Source organism: Ixodes scapularis, unplaced genomic scaffold (assembly GCF_016920785.2).
Source record: "Ixodes scapularis isolate PalLabHiFi unplaced genomic scaffold, ASM1692078v2 PGA_scaffold10__122_contigs__length_95168666, whole genome shotgun sequence".
Taxonomy (NCBI): Eukaryota; Metazoa; Arthropoda; class Arachnida; order Ixodida; family Ixodidae; genus Ixodes; species Ixodes scapularis.
This window is the reverse complement of record NW_024609836.1, coordinates 64,357,976-64,380,136: the sequence shown is the minus strand read 5'-3', so window position 1 is coordinate 64,380,136 and position 22,161 is coordinate 64,357,976. Positions and strand designations below refer to the sequence as shown.

At 45.2% G+C, this 22,161-nt stretch overlaps 1 protein-coding gene and 1 pseudogene across 1 annotated transcript; one reads left to right on the top strand and one right to left on the bottom strand.

Moving 5' to 3' along the window:
• Positions 1-5,573: 5,573 nt before the first annotated feature.
• LOC120839568 (kappaPI-actitoxin-Avd3a-like) lies at positions 5,574-12,747 on the top strand. The gene is made up of 3 exons (XM_040209876.1): positions 5,574-5,637; positions 9,892-10,062; positions 12,725-12,747. The coding sequence occupies exons 1-3, from the start codon at positions 5,574-5,576 to the stop codon at positions 12,745-12,747; spliced, it is 258 nt and encodes an 85-aa protein (XP_040065810.1).
• Positions 12,748-18,473: 5,726 nt separating this feature from the next.
• LOC120839569 lies at positions 18,474-19,142 on the bottom strand (annotated as a pseudogene).
• Between the last annotated feature and the right edge of the window lie 3,019 nt (positions 19,143-22,161).

The window sequence follows — 22,161 nt, the reverse complement described above, 5'->3', positions numbered from 1 at the left end:
ACAAAGTCACTAAACGCTTGTGCTTGATTGAGAGACACTGCATTCGGTGAAGAACGTAGTATTCTTCCTGCTCTGGACACGTCTTAGAATGAGCAAAATGAGCCGTGACAATAATTTTGAGGGATGTATTTTCTCCTACAAAATTGTATTTAATTAGAATTGTATTTGAAATACCCACGTTTTAGTATTTAAATACACACGTCAAATACATTACCCAATTTGTAATTAAATACAAATGCAAAATACACAAACTATTTTATATACCTGCCTAGTATGTTATTTGTCTCTTTAGACACCTTAGAAAAGAAATTTGAAGGGGTCATGACACGACATCGGGTTGAAATGTTTACGACTTAGCAGAGCCGTACTGGTCGTGGTGTGGCTCAAGTATTATCGCACAGACCACCACTGATACAGAAGATTCTTTGCCGCAGTAAAATTATGCGCAGACATGTATAGGTTACTAAACAAAAAAAAATAAGTTAAGTTATTGAGTATTAGCCTCAAAAGTAATTTGAGCAGAGTAGAAATCACTCAGATGGACAGTAATTGAGTAAATTACTAATTACCTTAAAAAGTAGCGAATTACTTTTGAAGTTACTTTTATATTTTTTAACGCTAACAAGTAAGTACACAGGTTTTGATCCGTTAGCAAAATTCTGCTAGCCGTTTATAAAGCGGCTTGTGTTTTCACAGAAATGCTTTAATAGCTGGTTCTGCTTCTGCATGCCTAATTGTTTTGTATTTCTTTTTCTTTTTGGTGAATGATGTACTGCGGATGTATCGTTTCTCCTCTCAGGTTAAGAACTGCCTGAACTTGATTTTGCAGACAGTGTTTGCTTGTTTACAGTGCTGCTGAAAGTATTCTGAAAACTAATTGGAAGTTCAAAGTGAATGAGAGGTTACCGATTTCAAGTAAAGTATTAAGCACACGGGGCGCAATCTAATTGAAGTAAAGTAGTATAAAAACAATGTACCTTCAAAGTAAAGTAGAAGTACTTTTTAACACAATCTTTCAGGATGTCCTCTCATCCCCTTTACAGCGTTTTTTTTTTTCTTAACTGCTATGCATTGCTCCGAAAAAAGAAATCGGAGGTGCATCACTTTTTTTTTTGGAAAGGGCGGCGAAATCGGACGTGTCTCAGTTTTTTTCTGAAATGGCGGGAAATAATATTTCGCCACACAGTAATTGTTTTATTCTCTCTGTCGAACTATTTAACACAATGAACTTATAAGGCCCTTATTTGTAACGGTGATATGGCCGCCACTACTTCACTAAGAGAAATGACCAGATGACGTATCGAAAGACAGCACAAACTACACAGGAGTACCAGATGAGCTTCAAAGCGGGTGCTGCGTTTTGTTGCCTCCTTTGAGTGAGAATGCAGTGTGTACACCTGTAGTGGGCAAGAGTTCTACGCTGGGGAGAAGCGGGGACAAGCTCTTTCTTTAAATGGCTCAAATCTCCTATAGCTTCGGGACACAAAGAAACGCCAGTCTTCGGCACTAATCCCGCAGTTACTCGGCCTCTCTTGCGTAGCGTCTGTTCGCTCCCCGCGCCTCTTATGAAGAATTCCACTCGTAGATCTGGAGCGCTTTCCAAAATCTGTGAGGGAGGCAAAATTCCGCTCCGTGGTACCCGCTCCGAATCGACGAGGGGAAGATAAACTTGCATTTTTGGAGCGACCTCCCCCTAACCCCTCCCCACCCCAAAATGGCCGCTGCTCGAACTCGACCAGCCCACCAACGCCTCAGCCGGCTGATCTTTCCGACGACCAGTGACGAATGTCACTGCTTAGCTGCAGAAGTAACACGCAACACAGGCCGGGCGGAATTATACGTACCACGGCGCCCACGTCACAAATAACGAAGACGTCCGCGTTCGGCACCGTCACATACCCTTCGGCCGCCTCGAAGCGGGGGGGCACGGATAGCGATTGCCAGCGGTGGAGTTCAGATTTGTAGTACGACTTTAATAAACACAGAGGTAACAAACCTTCACTTGCGCGGTCGTTGCCTAACCACTTCTTGCTTTATTTCACGGGAAAACGCCGACGGAATGCAGTGTAAAAAGGTAAACAATCACTGCCTGCAGAATGAATAGGCCTAACCTTGCGTCTGCCTCCGGCTTCTCTGTCGTTCTTTTTCTCGTTCTTCCTCGACGATCACAGATGTCAGCGCTTACGATTTGCCACGCTCCACATTCCCGGCTTTTTATCCCTGATCTACGCGAGGTAGAAGCGTTATAGCCGTCACAGTCGAGAGTAAACAACCGACCGAACCGACGCACCCGAACAGATCCAACTCCACGACCCGACCGTGGCCCGACCGGCCCGCCGATCTCTCCAACCTCGCCGCGCATGCGCACCGCCGATTTAGACGGAAATCACGTGGCCACTCTGTCAACTTCCGGAGAGATCTGTGAAATCCCGCAGAGCAAGTTCGGCGGAGTTTGGGGCGCTCCGTGGAGCGGGCGCTGCCAGAGATCTACGAGCGGAAGATGACCAACTCGAGCCAGATCTGCGAGCGGAACATGCGCGCTCCAAATGGAGCGCTTTTGGAGCGCTCGAGATCTGCGAGCGGAATTCACCATTAGCAATGTTGTTGCAGTGGGGGACTAGTGAAAACTTTAGGGAGTTTCGGACCGCTCAAATACCTACCCTCCCTTCCCCCCCTTGCCTACACCTCATGTTCCACCCTCTTTGCAGAAATCAGCTGATCTTCCAACGTATCTCCTTTTGTGCAGGAACGTTTGCTTATAAGCAAACCTACGACTAAAATTCGAACGTAATTTGTAATTTGAGTAAAAATTACTCGGAAAAAGTAGTTCCGGTAAACTACTGATTACCTAAATTAAAATGTAGTTGAAAGGACTAAACTAATCAGAAAATTAGTTAAACTACAGTAAGTTGAGTAGAGTAGTTGAACGACGTGAAAGTCTGATTATGAGGATTAAAGAGCAATATTTCTTTTAGTCTTGCCTTCGCAAAGCGTGATGATCTAATTGTGGGATTTATTTAAACGAAGAAAGGAATATCGACGTCGAAGACAGTGGCGCTCAAGGTGCGCATGCTACGGTCTAGAATGAAGTGGGAATGGGAGGAAAAGGGTATAGAGGCGTAGAATGTATGAACTGTAATAAAAAACAAAAAGGTAATGAAAGTACAATGGTAGGACCGATAGCGGCAGAAAAACAGAAAATCTTTTTTTTTTGTCATGTATTATTAGGCTTGAATGCAATCTACTTTCGAAAACATCAAGAAATATGTCATAATTTTAACCGTGAGACAAGGAGAAATAAAATAAGGGACAATACGAGATTTGTGTGCTGTCTTGTTCGTTATTTTTAATTTATGAAACATCAGGCTCCTGTCATTTAAAAAAAATCACCGATAAAAGCATCAACCAAAAGAGCTTTTTGTTTGTGTTTTTCCGCAAAAAAAATGCTTTCAAAACAAATAGTGGGTGATATTTTTTTTAGTTGTACTATTAGTGAAACTTTTTGTTTGCCTATCTGGTATGAGGAGTAAGAGGCTTCGTCACGGCGAAGTTTTTTCCCTGCCCCTCTCGGCCGTCGGTGCTCTGAAAATGTGATTTAATCTGAAACGAACCAGGTTTTTGTGTCGCCAGAGAAGCGTGAAAAGTTCAGAGATCCTGCCAAGTTAAACTAAAAGACCACGTAGAAGTTACACAGATATATCGATTGATATAAGTTTAGACGCGTCACAAATCTGTGTAGCGAATTCTAAAAAAAAAAGAAAAAAACACGTGGGCAGCGGATTTGTCACGTTCGTTGATTACATGTTCAGTCCTTTGCACTTATGTCCAAGCTGGTGCATGTTGTTTGACTGCTTTATGCTCAAGCAGTATTTTTAATGAAAAAATATTCAATAAAACAAAGGGCTCTTTCTTACGTGAATCCGGAGCACACCCTGGATTTCTTAAGCATGCCGAAAGAAAAACTTTATAAGAGTATGAAATGTCTTAATCCAATAAACGCATATGATCATATAAGGTCAAAATGTTTTATACGTATACGATTTTTCATTAAGGGAGCAGTGCATAATATACGAGCATATAATCGTAATATTTTTAAGAGTAATTAACTAAAATCTGTTATTTAGCTTTTTAATTATTGACATTACAGGCCACGTCGCACATGCAGTTTTGGAGGACACCCCCTTGGAAGGAGAAGTCAATTGACGGAAGTTAAAAAGCGGTCATCGCCTTGGAGGTATTGGCCGACAAAATGTTTCTCTGTCTCGGCTACTATCTGACAGTTGTGTTCTGTGAGATCACATCTTTCATTTTGTAGCCAACGGAGTGCAAGCTTTGGCGGCGAATATCTCGAAGTCGGTGGCTTCTGTTTACTTTTCGTAAACTGATCTACCTTCCAGGGTAGTTTTTCTTCAAAATTGCTCCTGAAACGTGGCCCTTTATGGCCAGTAATTAAAAAAAAATAACCCGCAAAAAATGACGCCTACGTACTCGTAGCATCTCCGTCATAAATTTATCGCTGATAATTGAAATTAAATATATCTACAAAATTATAGCCGATAATACACCAATTTTGTTTCACCGCTAAATTTGGCAGGAAAATCGATGTCACGTGACCTATACATCAACACAGTTCTCTGGGGAAATTTTGCGGGGAAATTGATCGTGTAACCTAACGTCACGTGAACTTAAATAAGTTTTCCCGGTAAATTTGCGAGGAAATTGATGTCACGTAACCTGACATCCCGTAAACTATACACCAACTTAGTTTCCCCGCTACATTTAGCGGGAAAGTTAAAAATTCAAAGTCCTGCATTGCATTTTATGCATTTTAGGATTTTGTAGCCTTCTCTTAGTTACTTTCTTTTTCCTAGACTTCTCCGCCTTAATTCGGTTTCTCGCCTGTAGAATTCCTCTATGTACTTTGGTAGTTCAAAAACTATGGTTGTGTTATCTTTGTACTACATTTTTATTCTTTCTTTACTCTTGACCCGCACTAACACGCTCTTCGTCCATCAATAGTTATAATAACTACTATAGATAATGATCATAAAACGTGAATATTGGGCTTTAATTTCAGCTAAGCACAATAACTTTCTCATAAGCTCGCAGAACACTGGGGACTGTATCCAAGCCGGAAAATGCATTGTTCGTAGATAAAGGCAACGCATTGTCCCCCTTTCAAAAAAAGAAAGCAAGGAACAACAAACTGTTAAAGTATTTTTTTTTGTATCGTGATGGTGTTGATTTAAGTATAATACAAAATTAGCAAAGAAACGAATATAAGGTGTAGTGTCTTTCGAAATATCTTTGGTAACGTCTGACGCACAAAGGGATTGTCCATAGTCACCGTGAGGGTAATGAACGAATGTTTTTCTGACAGTTTCTCAGCCAGCTATTGAAATGACATTTTGAAACTTGTGACAAACTTGGATAACAATGGTCGTTCACAGCATTGGCGGTAAGTGGACAAAATAAAACAACATTAAAATGATCCCTCTCCGCTCCAGGGAAGTGGTATATAAACCCATGCCAAGCTAAGTAACGATCGACACCGTCAGCGTCTGTTGTTCAAGATGAAGGCAACCATTGCAGTCACCTGCTTCTTCTCTGCAATCGTGCTCATATCTGCAATCAGTAGTGAGTCTATTTTCCTTATAGGACCATTCTGTGTTTCAAACGCAGTCGAGCCTATTGTACCCTGAAGATATTCAACCCTGTTGCTAAAGAATCGTAATGAATTAATCTGTTCCTATCTTCCACGTTAAGATAACAAACTACTTTCTTTTCGTTTTAAGATAATTGTTGACTTGAGTCTAAGCAGCATACATCTCGCGACCCGTTTGGAGTGAATATTTTTCTACAGGGAGTATCTTGATGCGACTCACAGTATCGCGTAGTGTAATATAACACACAGGAACTTTGATAGAACTCTGATGTACACTAACCGATCCTTCGGTATGATATATCTTCAGTACTTAACACAGAGAATTCATGCATGCTCCCTCTATTTTTTTTATAAAAGTTTTACGTATCGATTAGGTTTGTCCGAGAGGTGAACGACGCTGAAACTGCTAATGCGCTGTTAACGCGCAACAGATTTTGTTTAGTAAAGGTATTTTAGTACTCAGCACATGTTCCAGTTATTTTACTCAAAAACAACACAATGTAATGAGAACCATTATAAAGCTTGAGTGTCACGTAATGGCAACAAAGAAATGTATTTTTCTTCAGGCAATATCACTGAACTCTGACTGGCTCGCCAACAAATAGTTTTTCTTGTGTTCGTAATCAGCACCAACAGCAGTGTTGCTTTAATGATTGTCTAGGTAAACTTGACCAGTAATGCATCGCAACGCCAAAAAAGGTACCGTGAGCCCTCGAACATTTTTGCTATTGGCCCCTTTCGAGAGTCGCGTGCCGATGATTAGAAGCACGGAACCACTGTACAATTGCGGAACAACTGGCATCGTGGAGCGTGGAAGTAACCCCATATGATAGCGAACATCGGCGCGCGGCCGAAGCTAGCAGCCGACGAAGCAGTCAAACAGCGTCGAAAGTGCCGTGTCGCTGCGCTCATCAGCTTTCTCTGTGGGTGCGTTTTTGCCTTCTAATTCAACCCGATTCAAACAGTACAGTGACGTTGCTGTTTTAGAACGCCATTGTACACGGATTCCACAGCTGCCAACAGAGGGCAGTTTTTCGTAAAGGGTCAATTCAAAAACAAAAATCAAAGGTGGAATGCGTTTCATTTATGGTCTAATATATAAAAAAAATAAGATTCTGATTCTTTTCATTGCGAGTTCATGTTTGATTTTGCATAACAACATATATTTTATCGTCTGACAGATAATGTAATGGCTGATTGATAGTGGTTAGACAAAACAAAATACAACAGCTAAAAAATGAAGAAAAGAAGGCGACAAACCGGACAGGACAGAGGCCTGATACGCAACTGTATTTTTTACTGATAGACAAGGTTAAATAAACACACGCATTGTTCCACGCGTTCACACGCACCTCTTCGGCCCATGACTTTCACTCATAACGGCACACGTTCGACCTTCATTGTCAGTTCTGAGAATTCCAGCTCGTTACCATACTTCGTTTCAGCTCCGGTCCGAGCGCGGCCGATGTTATGAGCCGAAGGGCCAATCAAACAGCGAAAGAGGCACACCGTTATGGCATGCTCCCTGCAGTCGATAGGACCAGCCGATATTCGCCGTCTCTCTGTGCGTGCTCCTCCGCCAGCTAGTCTTATCAAGCACAGAGAGCACGCCATGACGCTGCGCTTTTTGCGGTGTTTGATTTGCCCTCCGGCTCATAACATTGGCCGCGCTCCGACCGAAGCTGAAACGAAGTATAGACAACGGTATACTAACGCTTCCCTAATGCAGCTTCCTTCGCAACTGTAGATGTAAAGTGCTTCAAGCACCTCGCGCGTACTTTTTTTTTTTTTTTTTTGCGCCTTTCCGAAAATTTGTTGGTATTAAAAGACGGTTCGCACAGGTACTCTTTACCGTGAACTAAGAGGTGTCCTTTTAATATGGCTCCGAGAGTTGTGCAAACGGGACGCGGCCTGAACGGTAGGCCGCGCGAGCACAGGTACTTTTTTGGTGTCATTGCGGGAGGACATTCTTCAATTCGTTGTAAAAGGTGCCTCTGCGTACATCCTTTAATACCGCCACCATTTTTGTAAAGCACAGGAAAAAAGTGACACATGAGGTGCTTCAGCCATTCTACATCCAACAACGTTTCTACCGAAGAGGGAAGCAAGAGCGCTCAACCGATGCGATGGATAGTGCGTGTATGTTATCACACCAAAACGTTCCAACCTTTTTTTGCTACACAAGGACGATTAACATAAAGAATGTATTTCTTCAAGGTGTTTCTCTAGAGGTAAGCTGGATTCCCGCGTTTACAAGTCTAAGATGCTGGTTCTTGTAGAATGCGATTTAAGCAGCTTTGGTAACGCGTCAACAATCAAGAAAAACGGCAAGCCTCTAACGTTAAGCACGCTAAGAAGGTCGTTCCGTGCTAGGAAGAGAACGTTCATTCCATTGCTTTGAGGTTAGGCAGACATACAGGTCCTTTAACTAAAGACTCAAAGAGCAACATTCCGAAATTTGGCCGGTCGACAGGTGATTATTTTTACACCATTGTTGTTCATGCTCGCACTTGCACAGACTGCGTTCCTCGTTTCAAGAACACAAACGTTTTGGGAGGGCATCATAACAGACTTGGCAGGGAAATCATCGATTCATTCACCATAAACACTCTTGACAATAACGCGTCCGCGCCTGCTCTTGTTCTTTACAAAGAGGAGATAACCTACTTGGCTCCGGAATTAGAGTAGATTATAACCTTCCCCACCCATCCAAACTTTGTGCTGCTCATGCTGCCACTTCACATGTTACCTTATTTCGTTTTTCTACAATTTTACCTTTACACTTTCCTTTGTCCCTTTCTTCCTCCCTTTTTCTCTCTTTCTTTGACTGTCCTAATTGCATTGAGGGCTTTTAAGCTCACTCATGTTGCTGCAAGTTGATTGAAATTTTTGTCATCCATCGTCCTGACTTTGTTTCATTCTTTCTGTGATCAGTCGATTTTACCAACACGCTATTCGGTATTTAGTTAATTTGTACGCCAACAGTGACACAAGAAACTCAATTAGGGGAGCGTCAGGGGCGTTTTATTTCAAGGATCTAAATTTCCCAACACTGACGATTTAGGTCCTGCGTGTGCCGTAACGGCTAAGAGTCATGGGCAGAGGAAGTGCGTGCGAACGCGGGGAGCAAAGTGTGTTTTCTTTCTCCTAATCTATTAGTAAATATACAGAGTTGCCAGTCAGCGCTCTGCCCCAACCGGTTTGTCGTTTTCTCATGTAAATTTTTGCGCTGTTTTATTTCATTAGGTCTGAAGATAATGCCTGGCAGTGAGACGTATTTTAACTATAGCCTACGGACTCTCGCTATCAGTTATCTTTTTAGAGCGCAGCTCTTAGGCGCCCGTTTCCGGCTTGAGCGGCGTCGGCGTCGCCGTCGGCGTCGGCGTAACTGCGCGGTGCATTATGGGAAATGTCCCATAATGCACCGCGCGAGCCCCCCACCGGGGTCACGTGACCACGTGGGGGGGCACGTGACCCCCCCCCCCCCCCGAAGTCACGTGACTCCCCTGAGGTCACGTGACCCCCTCCTCGAGGTCACGTGACCCCCGCCGATGTCGCGTGACCCCCCGATGACGTCATCGTCACTGATGACGTCACCGGCATCCACATCGTCATCATCACTGATGACGTCATTAGTGACGTCACTGATGACGTCACCGGCATCCACATCATCATCGTCATCGTCGCTGATGACGTCACCGGCATCCGCATCGTCATCGTCATCATCACTGATGACATCAGTGACGTCACTGATGACGTTACCGACATCCGCATCGTCATCGTCATCATCACTGGTGAAGTCATCGGTGACGTCACTAATGACGTCATCGGTATCCGCATCGTCATCGTCACTGATGACCTCATCAGTGACGTCAGTGATGACATCATCGGCATTGGGGGTCACGTGACCTTGGGGTCACGTGACCCCCCAAAGTCACGTGACCCCCCCCCTGGTCAGTTGAACCCCCCCAGTACCCTTCCCTCCTCCTCCTCAAGAGCTGCGCTCTAATTCGGCGTTACAGGGAGTTGTAAACGGCTTTCACTTTTTTTCATTTTGTGATTTTTGTGATGAAAGAAGATACTTATTGAAATGGTCGTGTGACATTATGCTTGTTGATTAGACGAGACGACTAAGTGGGACTTTGTACAGCGGAAGCTATAAATGTTTGTGATAATGCAATAGTAGCAAATTCGCGAACCTGTCATATTATGCATAAATTCTACAGGAGAAGACTGTGAAGCACAACGTCCTTTCACATCTTGCGCTCCTGAAGTTACTCCAAAAGTTACGTATTACTACAACAACCGTACTAGCCAATGCGAACAAGATTTTGGCTGTGGAGGGGGCAAAAACGATTTCCCAAGCCTCGAGAAATGCAAATTAAACTGTCCGTACGGTGAGTTGTGTGTTTATTTGAATTTGTATTCTGCAAATCCGTGTCCCTATAGGAATGACCCAATAAACTCACGCCTTATATAAAGCATTCCGAGAAAGTGGTGTGCAGTCAATGAGTGTAAAAAAAAAGGTCCGCGAGTTGTGATGTGCCGTTTGAACGTCATTGATATCGTATTTTCCAGGCTATAGTTCGCACCCGGTGTATAGCCCGCAGGGGCCAATTTAGGCTGAAAACAAAAGTTTTGAATGAATAGTCCGCAACCGGTGCATAGTCCGCACCTGGTGCTCTGTCGAGAGGAAAATCTTCTCATACACGGCACACCTTGACAGATGTCCGCTTTCTTAGCTCACAAAAAAGCCTTGTATTATACATTAATCATCACTTAAACACTCTTTCATTCACAAATTCCGTCGGGTCTCGTCACAATGAACGATCTAGATCTAAAGACAAAGTTCATGTATAGTCCGTACATATAGATAGTACGCACACCCAGTAATTTCAAATTCTAAGCATAGTCCCGCGGACAATAGCCCGGAAAATACGGCAGATTGTTCGTTTTTTTTTTTTTAATTATGAAAATGGCAGTGCAGCTATTGCATTTATTCCAATGTAAAGTTAATTATCTATGCTTGGGGAGCCGGCGTTTCGAGGCAGGTGAGTCAATGAGGAGGTGTTTGGTCTTTGTCTTCTACAGTGGTCAGCAGTCCAAAACGGAATACACCACCGTAGAAAACAAATCCAAACTGCACCTAAACGAAGCAGTTTTCTTATTGTCGCACACCAGCTGTTTTGTCACTTTCTCTCCTTCGGCATGCTGACTTTACCTTTACCCGTCCCCACGGTGCCCGTCCCCCATCCGCACGAGCAGAACGCACCACATTCGTCAAACAAACGAAATTAGGAAACCACGGTCAGCTCGTATACGGAACCGTCAAGGAAAATTAACAACAAAAATAACGGTGTTGCGAACAGTTGCGAACGCCTCACGCAGTCGCAATTACGATAGGTAAAGCCCCTCTATAGGGAGTATTCACTGGCGGCCATAGCTGTGTGCGCGAATGCTGAGCACGTGCTGATGGCGAGCTTCCACAGTTATTCCGCAACGTGCGTTCCGCACCATCAACAGTGCCGGTCTTAGCAGCCTATTGATGTGAGCTCGTTCTGAACATGCGCTCTAAACTAGCACTCACAAACATGGCGTCCAGTGAATAGAAAGTATTCACTTGCCTCCCCCTACCCTTCCCATAATCCCCTTCCACCGTCACTATTGGATGACTTTATCAAGAAATCGTGATGTATCCCATTCCTTTTATAAATATGTTTCCTCACTCACTCACTCCCTGAAGAGGCAAGACCAGCTACGTACGAAGACTGGACCCGCCCCAGGCTCGAGCACCCGCACCGCAAACACATTCTCGATTCCCTGATTAGTTTCGTCCGCTCATCGGGGATCGCCTGTTACATTTAGCCTCCTCCCCCTACCCTTCCCATAATCCCCTTCCCCCGTGACGATTGGATGACTTTATCGAGAAATCGTGATGTATCCCATTCCTTTAATAAATACGTTTTCTCACTCACGCCATATTTGCAGGTGCTGTTTAGAGCGCATGCTTAGAACGAGCTCACATCAATAAGCTCCTAAGACCGGCACTCTCGATGGTGCAGAATGCACGTTGCAAAAGGGCTGTGGAAGCTCGCCGTCAGCTCGCGCTCAGAATTCGAACACACAGATATGGCCTCCAGTGAATTCGTGGGAAAAGTGGTGCCATTCATTGGTTGGGGGAATGCTCGAGACGCGTGCCGCGCGCCACTTCTGAGAATAACATGGCGTTCAAAATCAAGCTCAGTGCTACTGAGTGCTGCTCTGTACCGCCATCATCATTCCAAGGGCTGCACGTTTCACGTGACTCGTTCATCGACGCACCTTGCGCTACTTTTAAAACCTGAAGGGGCTTTAGCGATAGGCGGACTGGAGCGCTACCGGAAGCTCTCTGCGTGCGCCGGCTCGAGCTCCCATTGTCGAATCGCACCGGTATTCTAGTATACTGTAATATAATTTGGTCGCTGCTTCCGTAATAGACGTTTTCCGAAATTCAATCTGGACACCTTGATTACTATCATCATCTGTGGAACGGCATCTGTGCCATACCAATGGCGGCCGTCTAGTGACTGATATAGGAAGACGTTGAAGATGCTCCTAAGTGGATGATGCGAGGCCTGTACATTCGGGGGGTCAGTACGACGCGACGTAGGATTAGAACACAAGAGCTACGTAAGCGTTTATTTCTAATAACTCAGATTCAGTCAACATGCGGACGGCACACAATCGGCTTTAAAGCACTTTGGTGTACAGAATTTTCTCGAGGCATCTCAATGGATTGGAGCTTTGTTCTAAATGCTGGTTCTTGATCGCCATCGAACTGAAAGTGATCGAGAAAGAACTCACACTGAACAATTTCTGGCGTGCTGCTGACTTGCAAAAGTGACGGTGCTGATACAAGTTCATTTCCGCCATTGATATGGCAAAACCTAAACTGCTTTACGAACCTCCAGATGGCACTGAATTTCGGAAACGGTCTGCTCTCTTAGAAATCCATGTATAAGTTACATATTCAAGAATAAGTGGTGATTTATATTGACGTCTACTTTTGTGTGCTTGCAGGAAAATACGCATTGCCAGCCTGATCTCCCAGATGCAGGTAAGTTTGTAAAATTAACCAGCGTCTTACAGAAACCTGAAACACTTAGCCCACGCAAGCAAACATGTCATGCAATGTTTCCTTTTTCATTATCGCTTCATATCAAAACAGAAAGGCAGCTCATGTTTTCAGCTAGTTATTTTTGGTGATGTTTACACAGACAGATACCGAACTACAATTGCATTTGAAGGCTTTATTTTCTAATGAACCCGCTTCAAACTTGCGCACCATCAGGTAGTTGCTGCGCCGGTCATCCTTTTTTGTATTGTTTGGGAACTACTCTGTGCACGTATTGGACACTATGACTGTGTAAGCGTTGAGGGTGGATTCGGCTCAGCTCGTATCGAAAACGAGCGCTGCGTCAGCATTCGGCGAAAACTCGGATCTAATCACACGCTTTGTGTCTGAGCAATGGCAACCATCATTGTTGCTTGATATGGACTTTTGAAGAGGGTCTATTATAAGGAGATTCCATTTGGACCAAACATATATACTTATATGGCACAGTGTATAACATGCATTATGCAAAATGATGGCTACGCATAACAGTAAGACGCCCTGAGAGTAAAATACCTGGCTAGCTGTGATTCAAATATTGAATTCCTGTCGTGTCTCAAACCTCTCCCAAACATTCGTGACTGCGAGTTCATAGAACATAGTCACTAATGCACCAGCCCAACGGTGCCGCTTACACGTTTGAAACTTTAGGTTCATAGAAACCTCCGCACTAGCTCCGAGTCGCACTAAAGTAAGTACTTAGCCTTGCACTAAGTATACTGAGCATACTGATCAGGAAAGACCGACCGTGGGTTGCCTACGCCTTGTTGCCTACGTGTTGCGTTCTAACGCGGGTGGTTTATAGTACTTCAAGAGTACCATGAAGCACACCGAAAAAATACTAGGCTCTGTATTAACGCAGTTATCTTTGCAATAATTTTGTTATTACTTCGTACGCGTTTTATTTGGCCACATCCTTTGGGTCGGTGAACAAGTGCATTGTAAATACCGCGAATCAAACGCAGTGCAGACATACTTCGCAGAAATGCAGACGTTAGGATTTCACGTCTACACCATCTGTGATGTTTTCGAGTAAATGATTGCGAGTTGGTCGAGCACGTTTCATGGTCAAGTTGGCTCGAGTTTTAATGATTGTTTAACTTTCAGGGAGACGGCAAGCGCCCACATGTGGAGAAGATGTCTGCAATCTGGCTTGAAGACGTAATTCCCACAAGGCGCTTAGGCTAAACGAAGTCATGCAATAAAAAAGAAGAAAAAAAAACGCGTTTTTTTTTTAAATATGACGTTAGATGTGAAAGCGCTTTGAATCACAGGAAGTGTTTTATGGCGCATTTTGCTGTTACAAGAGAACGCCACATGAAGGCTTTAAAATTCTGCGTGACTAACGCAAACCAAAGCCGAATGATACACACGGTGCTATCCCTCATGACACCTTCTTACACTACATTGCCAGCTTTCTCGGACGCGCTGTTTGAGTTCCCGATTCTCACAACCATACCTCGGCATTCTCACTCATAGGTGCGACCATTCACTATCACTCACGCTCACCGTCAGATTTGAGGTGACCGTGAGTGAGGCACCGAGTTTCGAAAAATCGTGAGTGTGAGTGTGATCGTAAGTGCTGAGAACTCATAAATGTGAGTCTGAGTGTGAGACATTGAAACTCATGAGCGCGAGCGGGATCGGGAGTGTGATCGTGAGCTTTGAGAACTCATGAGCGTGAGTGCGAGTGCGAGTCCTGCGAATTCATGAGCGTGAGTTTGATCCCGAGTGTGGTCGTGAGTTCTGAGAATGAGTGTTAGTTTGAGTCCAGAAAACTCGAGTTTGTGTGTGAGTTCTGAAAACTGATGAGCGTGACTGTGAGCGTGAGTTCTGCGAACTCATGAGTGTGAGTGTGAGCTTGAGCTCTAAGTGAAGTACTTATGAGCGGGAATTTCGAGATCTCTTGAGGGTGACCATCAGTTTCGAGAATCATGAAAATGAGCCTGAATCAAGACGTGAGTCTTACGGTGGATATCAGTCCTGTGATTGCATTCGTCTGCGTGATGACATGAGTCTGAGGACCGGGGCCATGATGAGTCGAGGTGAGGGCTAGTGTTATCTTAGCTGGGTTGGGCACGTGAGCTCCCGGGCCATCATAGTCAGCGAGGATACTCTCGCTTCGCTACTACTGCGCGGGGTTCAGGGTTGGTTTGGGTGTCGCTCGCCTGCTCCTCCGTCATGAAAACGCGCTGGGTCCTCCTGAGCGGAGAAGGGGGGGGGGGGGGGGGGGGGGGAAGGGGCTTGTTGTTGCAGACTCCTCCTTGTCAGCGCCCTCCGCAATGAGCCAACCAGTGTTGCGGATTGGGCACCCCGATTCCATTCCACTTCCATTACGGGGAAATAGGGTTTTCAATAATTCAATTCCTTCCAACTACCAGGACTGGGTGCACTGGGCCCATTCCCACTCCAGGAATGGCTGCATCGTTCTATTCCATTCTTCCAATTCCTTAACGTAAAAATTGGCACTTGACAGCTACATTGTGTTTCCTGCATAAGCAACATAAAGCTGACATTATCAAACACATACAAAATTGCAAAAAAAAAAAAAGAAAGAGCTATCTGTCTCAAAAAGGCACTGATTTTACTAAGCGGAGTGCTGGTGGTACAAAGTGTTTGCTTACATTGTACTGCAAACATCGAGAAAGACCACTTGATATGTCCATGCTTGCTTAAGAGATTGGTCTCGCGACCACGTGGCTCGCAACAAACAGCAATACTTAAATCCACTGAATTTTTTTTTTTTGCAAACCTTTTTGCATTTGATTTTTGGGACATACTTGGCCAGCGCGTTTGTTTGATAAGATAATAAAAATATCCAGTTCGTGCGTGGCGCAGAAATAAGCTATATAGGCGGGCGCTCAAAATTTTCTTCAGCGTGGCAGAAGATTCCCCCTCTTTTCTTTTTTTTCTCCTCCCCTTTCTTCCTCCATTTTCCTCCTCGCCTTTTCCGGCCTTCTCGCACGAGTGCTAATGGGCTTAGCGGTTCCCCGAAAAAATCTCCGTAACCCTTCAAGGTTCTCTGTGTAGCAACCGGCTGTTCGGACGAAGGAACAAGAGGTAGACAAGAGAGAACGAGCTGAGAGGCCGAGCTCAGAACACCGGCAGCTCCCGACCGAGTGGACGTATATATAATTTTGTAAATAAAAATAGGTAGGGAACTTCTTTCCCTACAATTGGTACAATTCGTGGTCCGAATACGCGAGCACCCTAGTAGTCTCATGAGCTCTCGGAATAAAGCGGACTCGAACTGTCTCCCTCGGTCGGTGGTAACCGATGAAGGCACACCAAATCGAGCAATCCAACCTTCCACGAATGTCCGTGCCGTGGTTTCGGCGGTGATGTTAGGAATGGGAAATGCTTCAGGCCAGCGCGTGAAGCGATCAATGCATGTCAGTATATATGTGTTTCCACCACATTTTGGAAGAGGACCCACAATGTCTAGGTGTACGGCATCGAAGCGCGCGGTCGGTGTTGGAAAAGCATCGTATGGTGCTGACGTATGACGTTGAGTTTTAGACCGCTGGCAGGCCAGACAAGAGCGAGTCCAGTTTCGTACGTCCTTGTTGACACCCGGCCATACAAAGTGTTCAGTGATTAACCGCTGAGTTGCTCGAACTCCAGGGTGTGCCATGGAGTGTGGGGAGTCAAAAACTTGACGACGGAAATGCAGCCGTACTAAAGGTCGGGGTGCGCCTGTGGTGTGGTCGCAGATGAGTGGTGTACCACACATTGGCAAGACTACCTCGCGCAAATTCAGGCTGCAGTGCGATGAACGAACTTGTTGAAGCTCGGTGTCATCTCGCTGAGCTGAGGCCATGGCTTCAAAATCAATTGTCATGGGTACCATGCTGCAGCAGGGAGTGACGATAACCCACGAGAGCGCATCAGCTGCCAGGTTGTCTTTGCCTTTGACATGGCGGATGTCTGTCGTGAATTCTGATATGTATGACATTTGACGGATCTCACGGGGAGTAAATTTATCGCTCCCTGATTTCAGTGCGTATGTTAAGGGTTTGTGGTCGGTGAAAACGACGAAATGACGACCCTCTAGGAAATGCCGGAAGTGTTTGATGGCTTGATGAATCGCAAGGAGCTCCCTACCGAATGTACTATAGCGTGACTCTGTTGCGCTGAGTTTTTGGGAGTAGAACGCGATGGGCTGCCAGTTCTTGTCGGAGAGCTGCTGCAGGACAGCGCCAATAGCAATATTGGAGGCGTCGACCATGACACACACGGGAAGCTCTTGGCAGGGGTGAACGAGTAGGGTAGCGTTAGCGAGATCTCCTTTTATGCGGCTGAAAGCTTGGAAAGCCGAGTCGCTCCAATTTAACGGTGTTGAGTCCTTGTGTTCGCCTTTGAGCATATTAGTGAGCGGCAGGAGTGTTGAAGCGCAGTTGGGAATAAAACGCCGATAGAAATTTATCAAACCCAGGAACTCTCTGAGTTTATGAATGGTTGTTGGTTGTAGAAAAACCTTAATGGCTGCGACTTTTTCGGGAAGTGGACGGACCCCTGTGTGATCCACTTGATGGCCTAAGAAATTCAACGTCGTGACTCCAAACTCGCATTTTTCCTTGTTGATTATGAGGCCGTGCTCATCAAGGCGCTGAAAAAGCAGTCGAAGATGCTGAATGTGTTCTTCATCGTCATGGCTGTAGATTAGCAGGTCGACAACGTAGGCATAGACGAAGGGAAGTCCTCGGATGACATGGTCGACGAAGCGCTGAAATGTTTGAGCTGCATTTCGTAACCCAAAAGGCATGCGAAGATATTCAAATAAACCGAAAGGTGTGATGATGGCCGTCGGACGTCACTCGGCTCAACTGGGATCTGGTGGTACGCCTTTACTAGGTCTATTTTAGAGAAAACCTTTGAGCTATACAGGGAAGTTGTGAAATCCGCGATGTATGGCAGCGGGTACCTGTCGGGGACTGTGGCGTTGTTCAGAGCACGATAGCCCCCGCACGGTCTCCAGTCACCAGGGTTTTTCTTGGGAACCATGTGCAGTGGAGACGCCCATGGACTTGATGATGGTTGAATGATGCCAAGTTCTAGCATGTAATCAAATTCATCTCGCGCGATCTTTAAACGGTCTGGTGGAGGCCGACGTGGTCGAGCATGAGTAGGTGGCCCAGTAGTCACGATGTGGTGGGCAACATTGTGCTTCACTGGACGCTGAAAGTTGGTAGGGCGAGTGATAGACCCCGAACTCTCGTAGCAAACTTTCCTACGGCGAAGTTGGACTGGAGCAGTTAGGCTTGTCAGGAGGCCGTGCAGGCTTACACGCGAGGTCTGTAACAATATTTGTAGTAGCATCTACGAGGCGCTTACGTTGCATATCAACCAGTAGGTTAAAATGTCGTAAAAAATCGGCACCGATAATAGGATAAGACACGTCCGCGACGAGAAAAACCCAGCGGAATACTCGACGCAGTCCGATGTTGAGGGACAGAGCGTGCTCACCGTAAGTAGCGATTGGAGTCTTATTGGCTGCTTGTAGAGTGGTAAGTGTCTGCCTGCCTTTTGTTTCAACAGCAGAAACTGGTAGTACGCTCACCTCCGCGCCGGTGTCAACCAAGAATCGCAAACCGGAGCCGCGATCTGTTATGAAGAGCAAGCGGCTGAGCTGCGTACCCCCACCACTCGCCGCCTCTAGTGGTGGGTGCGGGCATTTCCCGAAGCAGAGCATGGTCCTACGCAGTTTCGGGCGCGGTCGCCGAAGGTCCGATGGTACCAACAAATATCTGAATGTCTTGATACTGCTCGGGTTTGGGAGGGCGAACTGTATCGGGGGCGGGACGTGGATCGCTGGCGATGTTCCGATCGTGAACGTGAAGTGAGCGCGGCTACTTGGGCGGTGAGGGCCTTGATCGCTTGTTGGATATCCGTGCGAAAAGAATCCTCCGTTGTTTCAACGGCAGAGATGTTTGCCGGTGCACGGAGCAGATGTGATTGCGTGGCCGCAATAGGAGCGACTTGCGGGGCAGCGACTTGCGGTGCAGCGACTTCCATCACGGTGTCCGCCAACTGGGCGAGCTGAACTAATGCGAGTCCTGATGCAGAAGTAAGAACCATTCTTACGTTGTTAGGGAGTCTTTGCAAGAAGAGCTCCCGCAAAAGGGCGGGGTCGAATGTCGCTGCCCGCTCTCCAAGAAGTTGTTGAAGACGTCGCAGTAGCTGGGATGGTGTGCGGTCGCCCAGCTCTTCAGATGTTAGTAGTTGCTGGAGCCGTTGATGCTCGGATGCCGAGGTGCGTTTGATGAGCTCAGCCTTCAAATTGTCGTACGGGTTAGTTGTTGGTGGTTCGAGGATGATGTCTCAAATATCAACGGCAGTTTCGGGAGGCAACGCCGCTACCACATGGTGGAACCTCTGTGCTTGCGTGGTGATGTGGCTGGTTGTAAATTGGCTCTCCACTTGCGCGAACCAAAGTTGTGGGTCCGCTGTCCAGAATCGGGGAAGCCTGAGCGTGCGGACGACGGTGATGTCCAGCGGTGTTGCCTCATCGGTAGCCATGACGGAGGTGGCTTGCGGATCACGTCCGGGTCACCAATTGTAGGGAAAGAAGTTCCCTACCTATTTTTATTTACAAAATTATATACACGTCCAGTCCGGTCGGGAGCTGCCGGTGTTCTGAGCTCGGCCTCTCAGCTCGTTCTCACTTGTCCACCTCTTCTTCCTTCGTCCGAACAGCCGGTTGCTACATCTGCTTCGATTCCAAACACCGGGGTTTAGTTAGGCCGGCTGGATATGAGCTCGGAAGGGTTCAAGCTGGTTCGCTTTTCTCCTTTTTTTTTTTTTTTTTACTCTTTTTCTGCAGCTTTAAAACACACTCAGATAGTCAACACCAAGTAGGCCAACAAGTTCTTTTACATTCAGATACTTCCGCATGCGGCACCATACGCTACAACACCGCATATTTATCTCGAGTGAACGGAACTTGAACATCACAGCAGAAGGAAAAAAGATGGGTATTTTTATCTGAACTTTGAGCTCTACCGAGAGAGTTGAAAATTGGTCGTTCTAACAACGGCACACTGAAGAGTGATTGTATCACTATTGTGTTTTTTTTTTGTACAAAGTAATAATCATGAGTAATTACAAGTCAAAGATATTGCAGTCAGAGGGACACAGTCTGACCATTTCTGGAGCATAATATATAGGTTCGTACTACAGGTGTTTTCTAGAGTGACGGCCGCCTCGCTGAAGCTACTAAGAAGAGCAAAAACAAACTTTAATAAAAAGTGAAACGGTTTAAGGTATAGTTCGTCTATCTGCAGCCTTTGAAAAAATTTCTTCGTGACCAAACGTGCATTTAGTTTCTGTCAACAAATATAACTGAAAACTCGACAGCAGACAAATATCTGGCGTGTCAGCAAAGAGAGCGGGAAATACGGAGATTGAACCGCAAAATCACAATTTTCTTCGCGTAAAATAGGGCAATTAGCAATAGTAGCATATTATGCCATTTATTAAAAGACAGCAGGTATTACGAAGTTTTCATTCTCTTCTGTTCCCATTTGTTCGCTGATTAAGAAATGGAATGCCCAGATGGCCTCTGCAGCCCTTGCATCATAATTGTTCGGGGCTCTGTCAGGGTGGGCGAAGGCCAGCGACCATCTCAAAAAAAAAACCCAGGAGTTCGGAAGGTGTAGTACCGCAAGCTTTGGGGCTGCTTGGCTAATTTAGGCGTCTGGCGTTCCCCGCCTACTTAGAAAAGAAGCGGAACAGCGGCCAGCTCAACGTCGTCACCAAGCAGGAAATCATGCCGAAATGTGTCCTTGAACAGGTGCGAGATCTTCACCCGAACCCAGCCGGGATTCGCCACAATTCCTAATTAATTTATCAAAAAAAACTATAAAGAGGGGTAGGCTTAAACGATTTGTCAATTTTTGAACATAGTCATGCGGACTAACTTTCCACAAGTACAGAAAGAAATGCAGTAGAAATGCAGAGCTCTATTGTGTTCTTTATGTCTATACTTGTCTTTCGCGCTGTACGCCAATTAAAATAAATTCTGCAACATCTGCAGATTATGCCTGGTTATGTTGTCTCTAAAAGAAAAGTAATCAAGCAAGTTCGGTATCGTGCCACCAATTTGTGCAAATACAATTTTATGCGGAATCCAACGTCAAAACTGTACTTCCGCGGGAAATAATGCATCCGTCGTTCTTCGCCTTCCTGAAGCTATGAACTACCGATCTCGGCTACAGGACTTTTGGGTCCACAAAATATCACGCTCAGTAGAAAATTCGCCTTTTCTACCCAAAGTGCTGGAAATTATTTATTTTTCAAACAGGTCGGGTGGTGATGCGTTTTTGAGTGTAGGAGCGTTGACTGGGCACTGGTTTACGCCAAGAGTGCAGTGCTTCCTTTCATGCTGCCTGCGACGAGTGTTGAAATTTGAATATAGTGGAAATAAAATCAACTGACGCTCTTATAATTATTTTAAACTTGCTCTTTCTTCAGGCATGAAGATTTTGATCGTACCTTTTATTCACTGTCGTCTTCGATGAGGGAACAACTCGCCGAGGAGGCCGCGCTGTCCGAGTACGCGGCTTGACAGATAAGGTCGCGAATGCTTTTCACGAATCTTTAAAGACCAAGCATAAAAATGAAAGACGCTTACAAATATCTGTAATGCGAAATTAGAGCACAGCTACTTTACGCCAATGAAACCAACTTTATGTTTTGGGCAGACGTCTTGCGAGAGGTGGAGTATTTTTAATTATGCCTAATAAACTAAATGTTTAAGACTAATTACCAAACTTTTTTAAACGTATTAACAACCGAAATGTCAATCGGAGAGTTCTAGAGCTCCTTGAGAAACACCCGAATTAGCTTTCCGCAACGTGATACGGCTCGCGTGACTTCCTTCTGACTAGTAATAAAGCTTATAAAACATGCGGTAACACGATTTGCGTCCAAATTAGGCTTTTTAGGACGCCGTGAACCACTTCACGTGCACTACATCTCTTTAAAAATGAATGATTTGGTGTTTTTGATGACTACAGATAAGGTACAAACCGAAATTGCGCAACTCCGACGTTTTTTTCTAGAAAACTGTCTAGTCGTTAAAAAAAAAAAAGAATCGCCCTTTATAAGCACGATTGTAAGGCAGTTCTTTACGTCCGGCGACATCATTACGGCATGGAAGGAGGCGTTGACCACAGATCATACGCTGTGTATGATCTATGGTCACTGTTTTTTTTTCGTACGAGAGTGAGCAAACATTTGATACCAAATAAAATAGATTTAGCATTCACGAAATTCGGCTTGTTTACTTGCTTGAAATCGATATTTGATTTGATTACACTTATTTTGTACCCGTACACGCCTA

Coding starts and splice junctions, on each gene's coding strand:
- LOC120839568 (XM_040209876.1), top strand. CDS start 5,574: ATGAAGGCAACCATTGCAGTCACCTGCTTCTTCTCTGCAATCGTGCTC. Junction 5,638..9,891: donor GCTCATATCTGCAATCAGTA/GTGAGTCTATTT, acceptor TAAATTCTACAG/GAGAAGACTGTGAAGCACAA. Junction 10,063..12,724: donor CAAATTAAACTGTCCGTACG/GTGAGTTGTGTG, acceptor GTGTGCTTGCAG/GAAAATACGCATTGCCAGCC.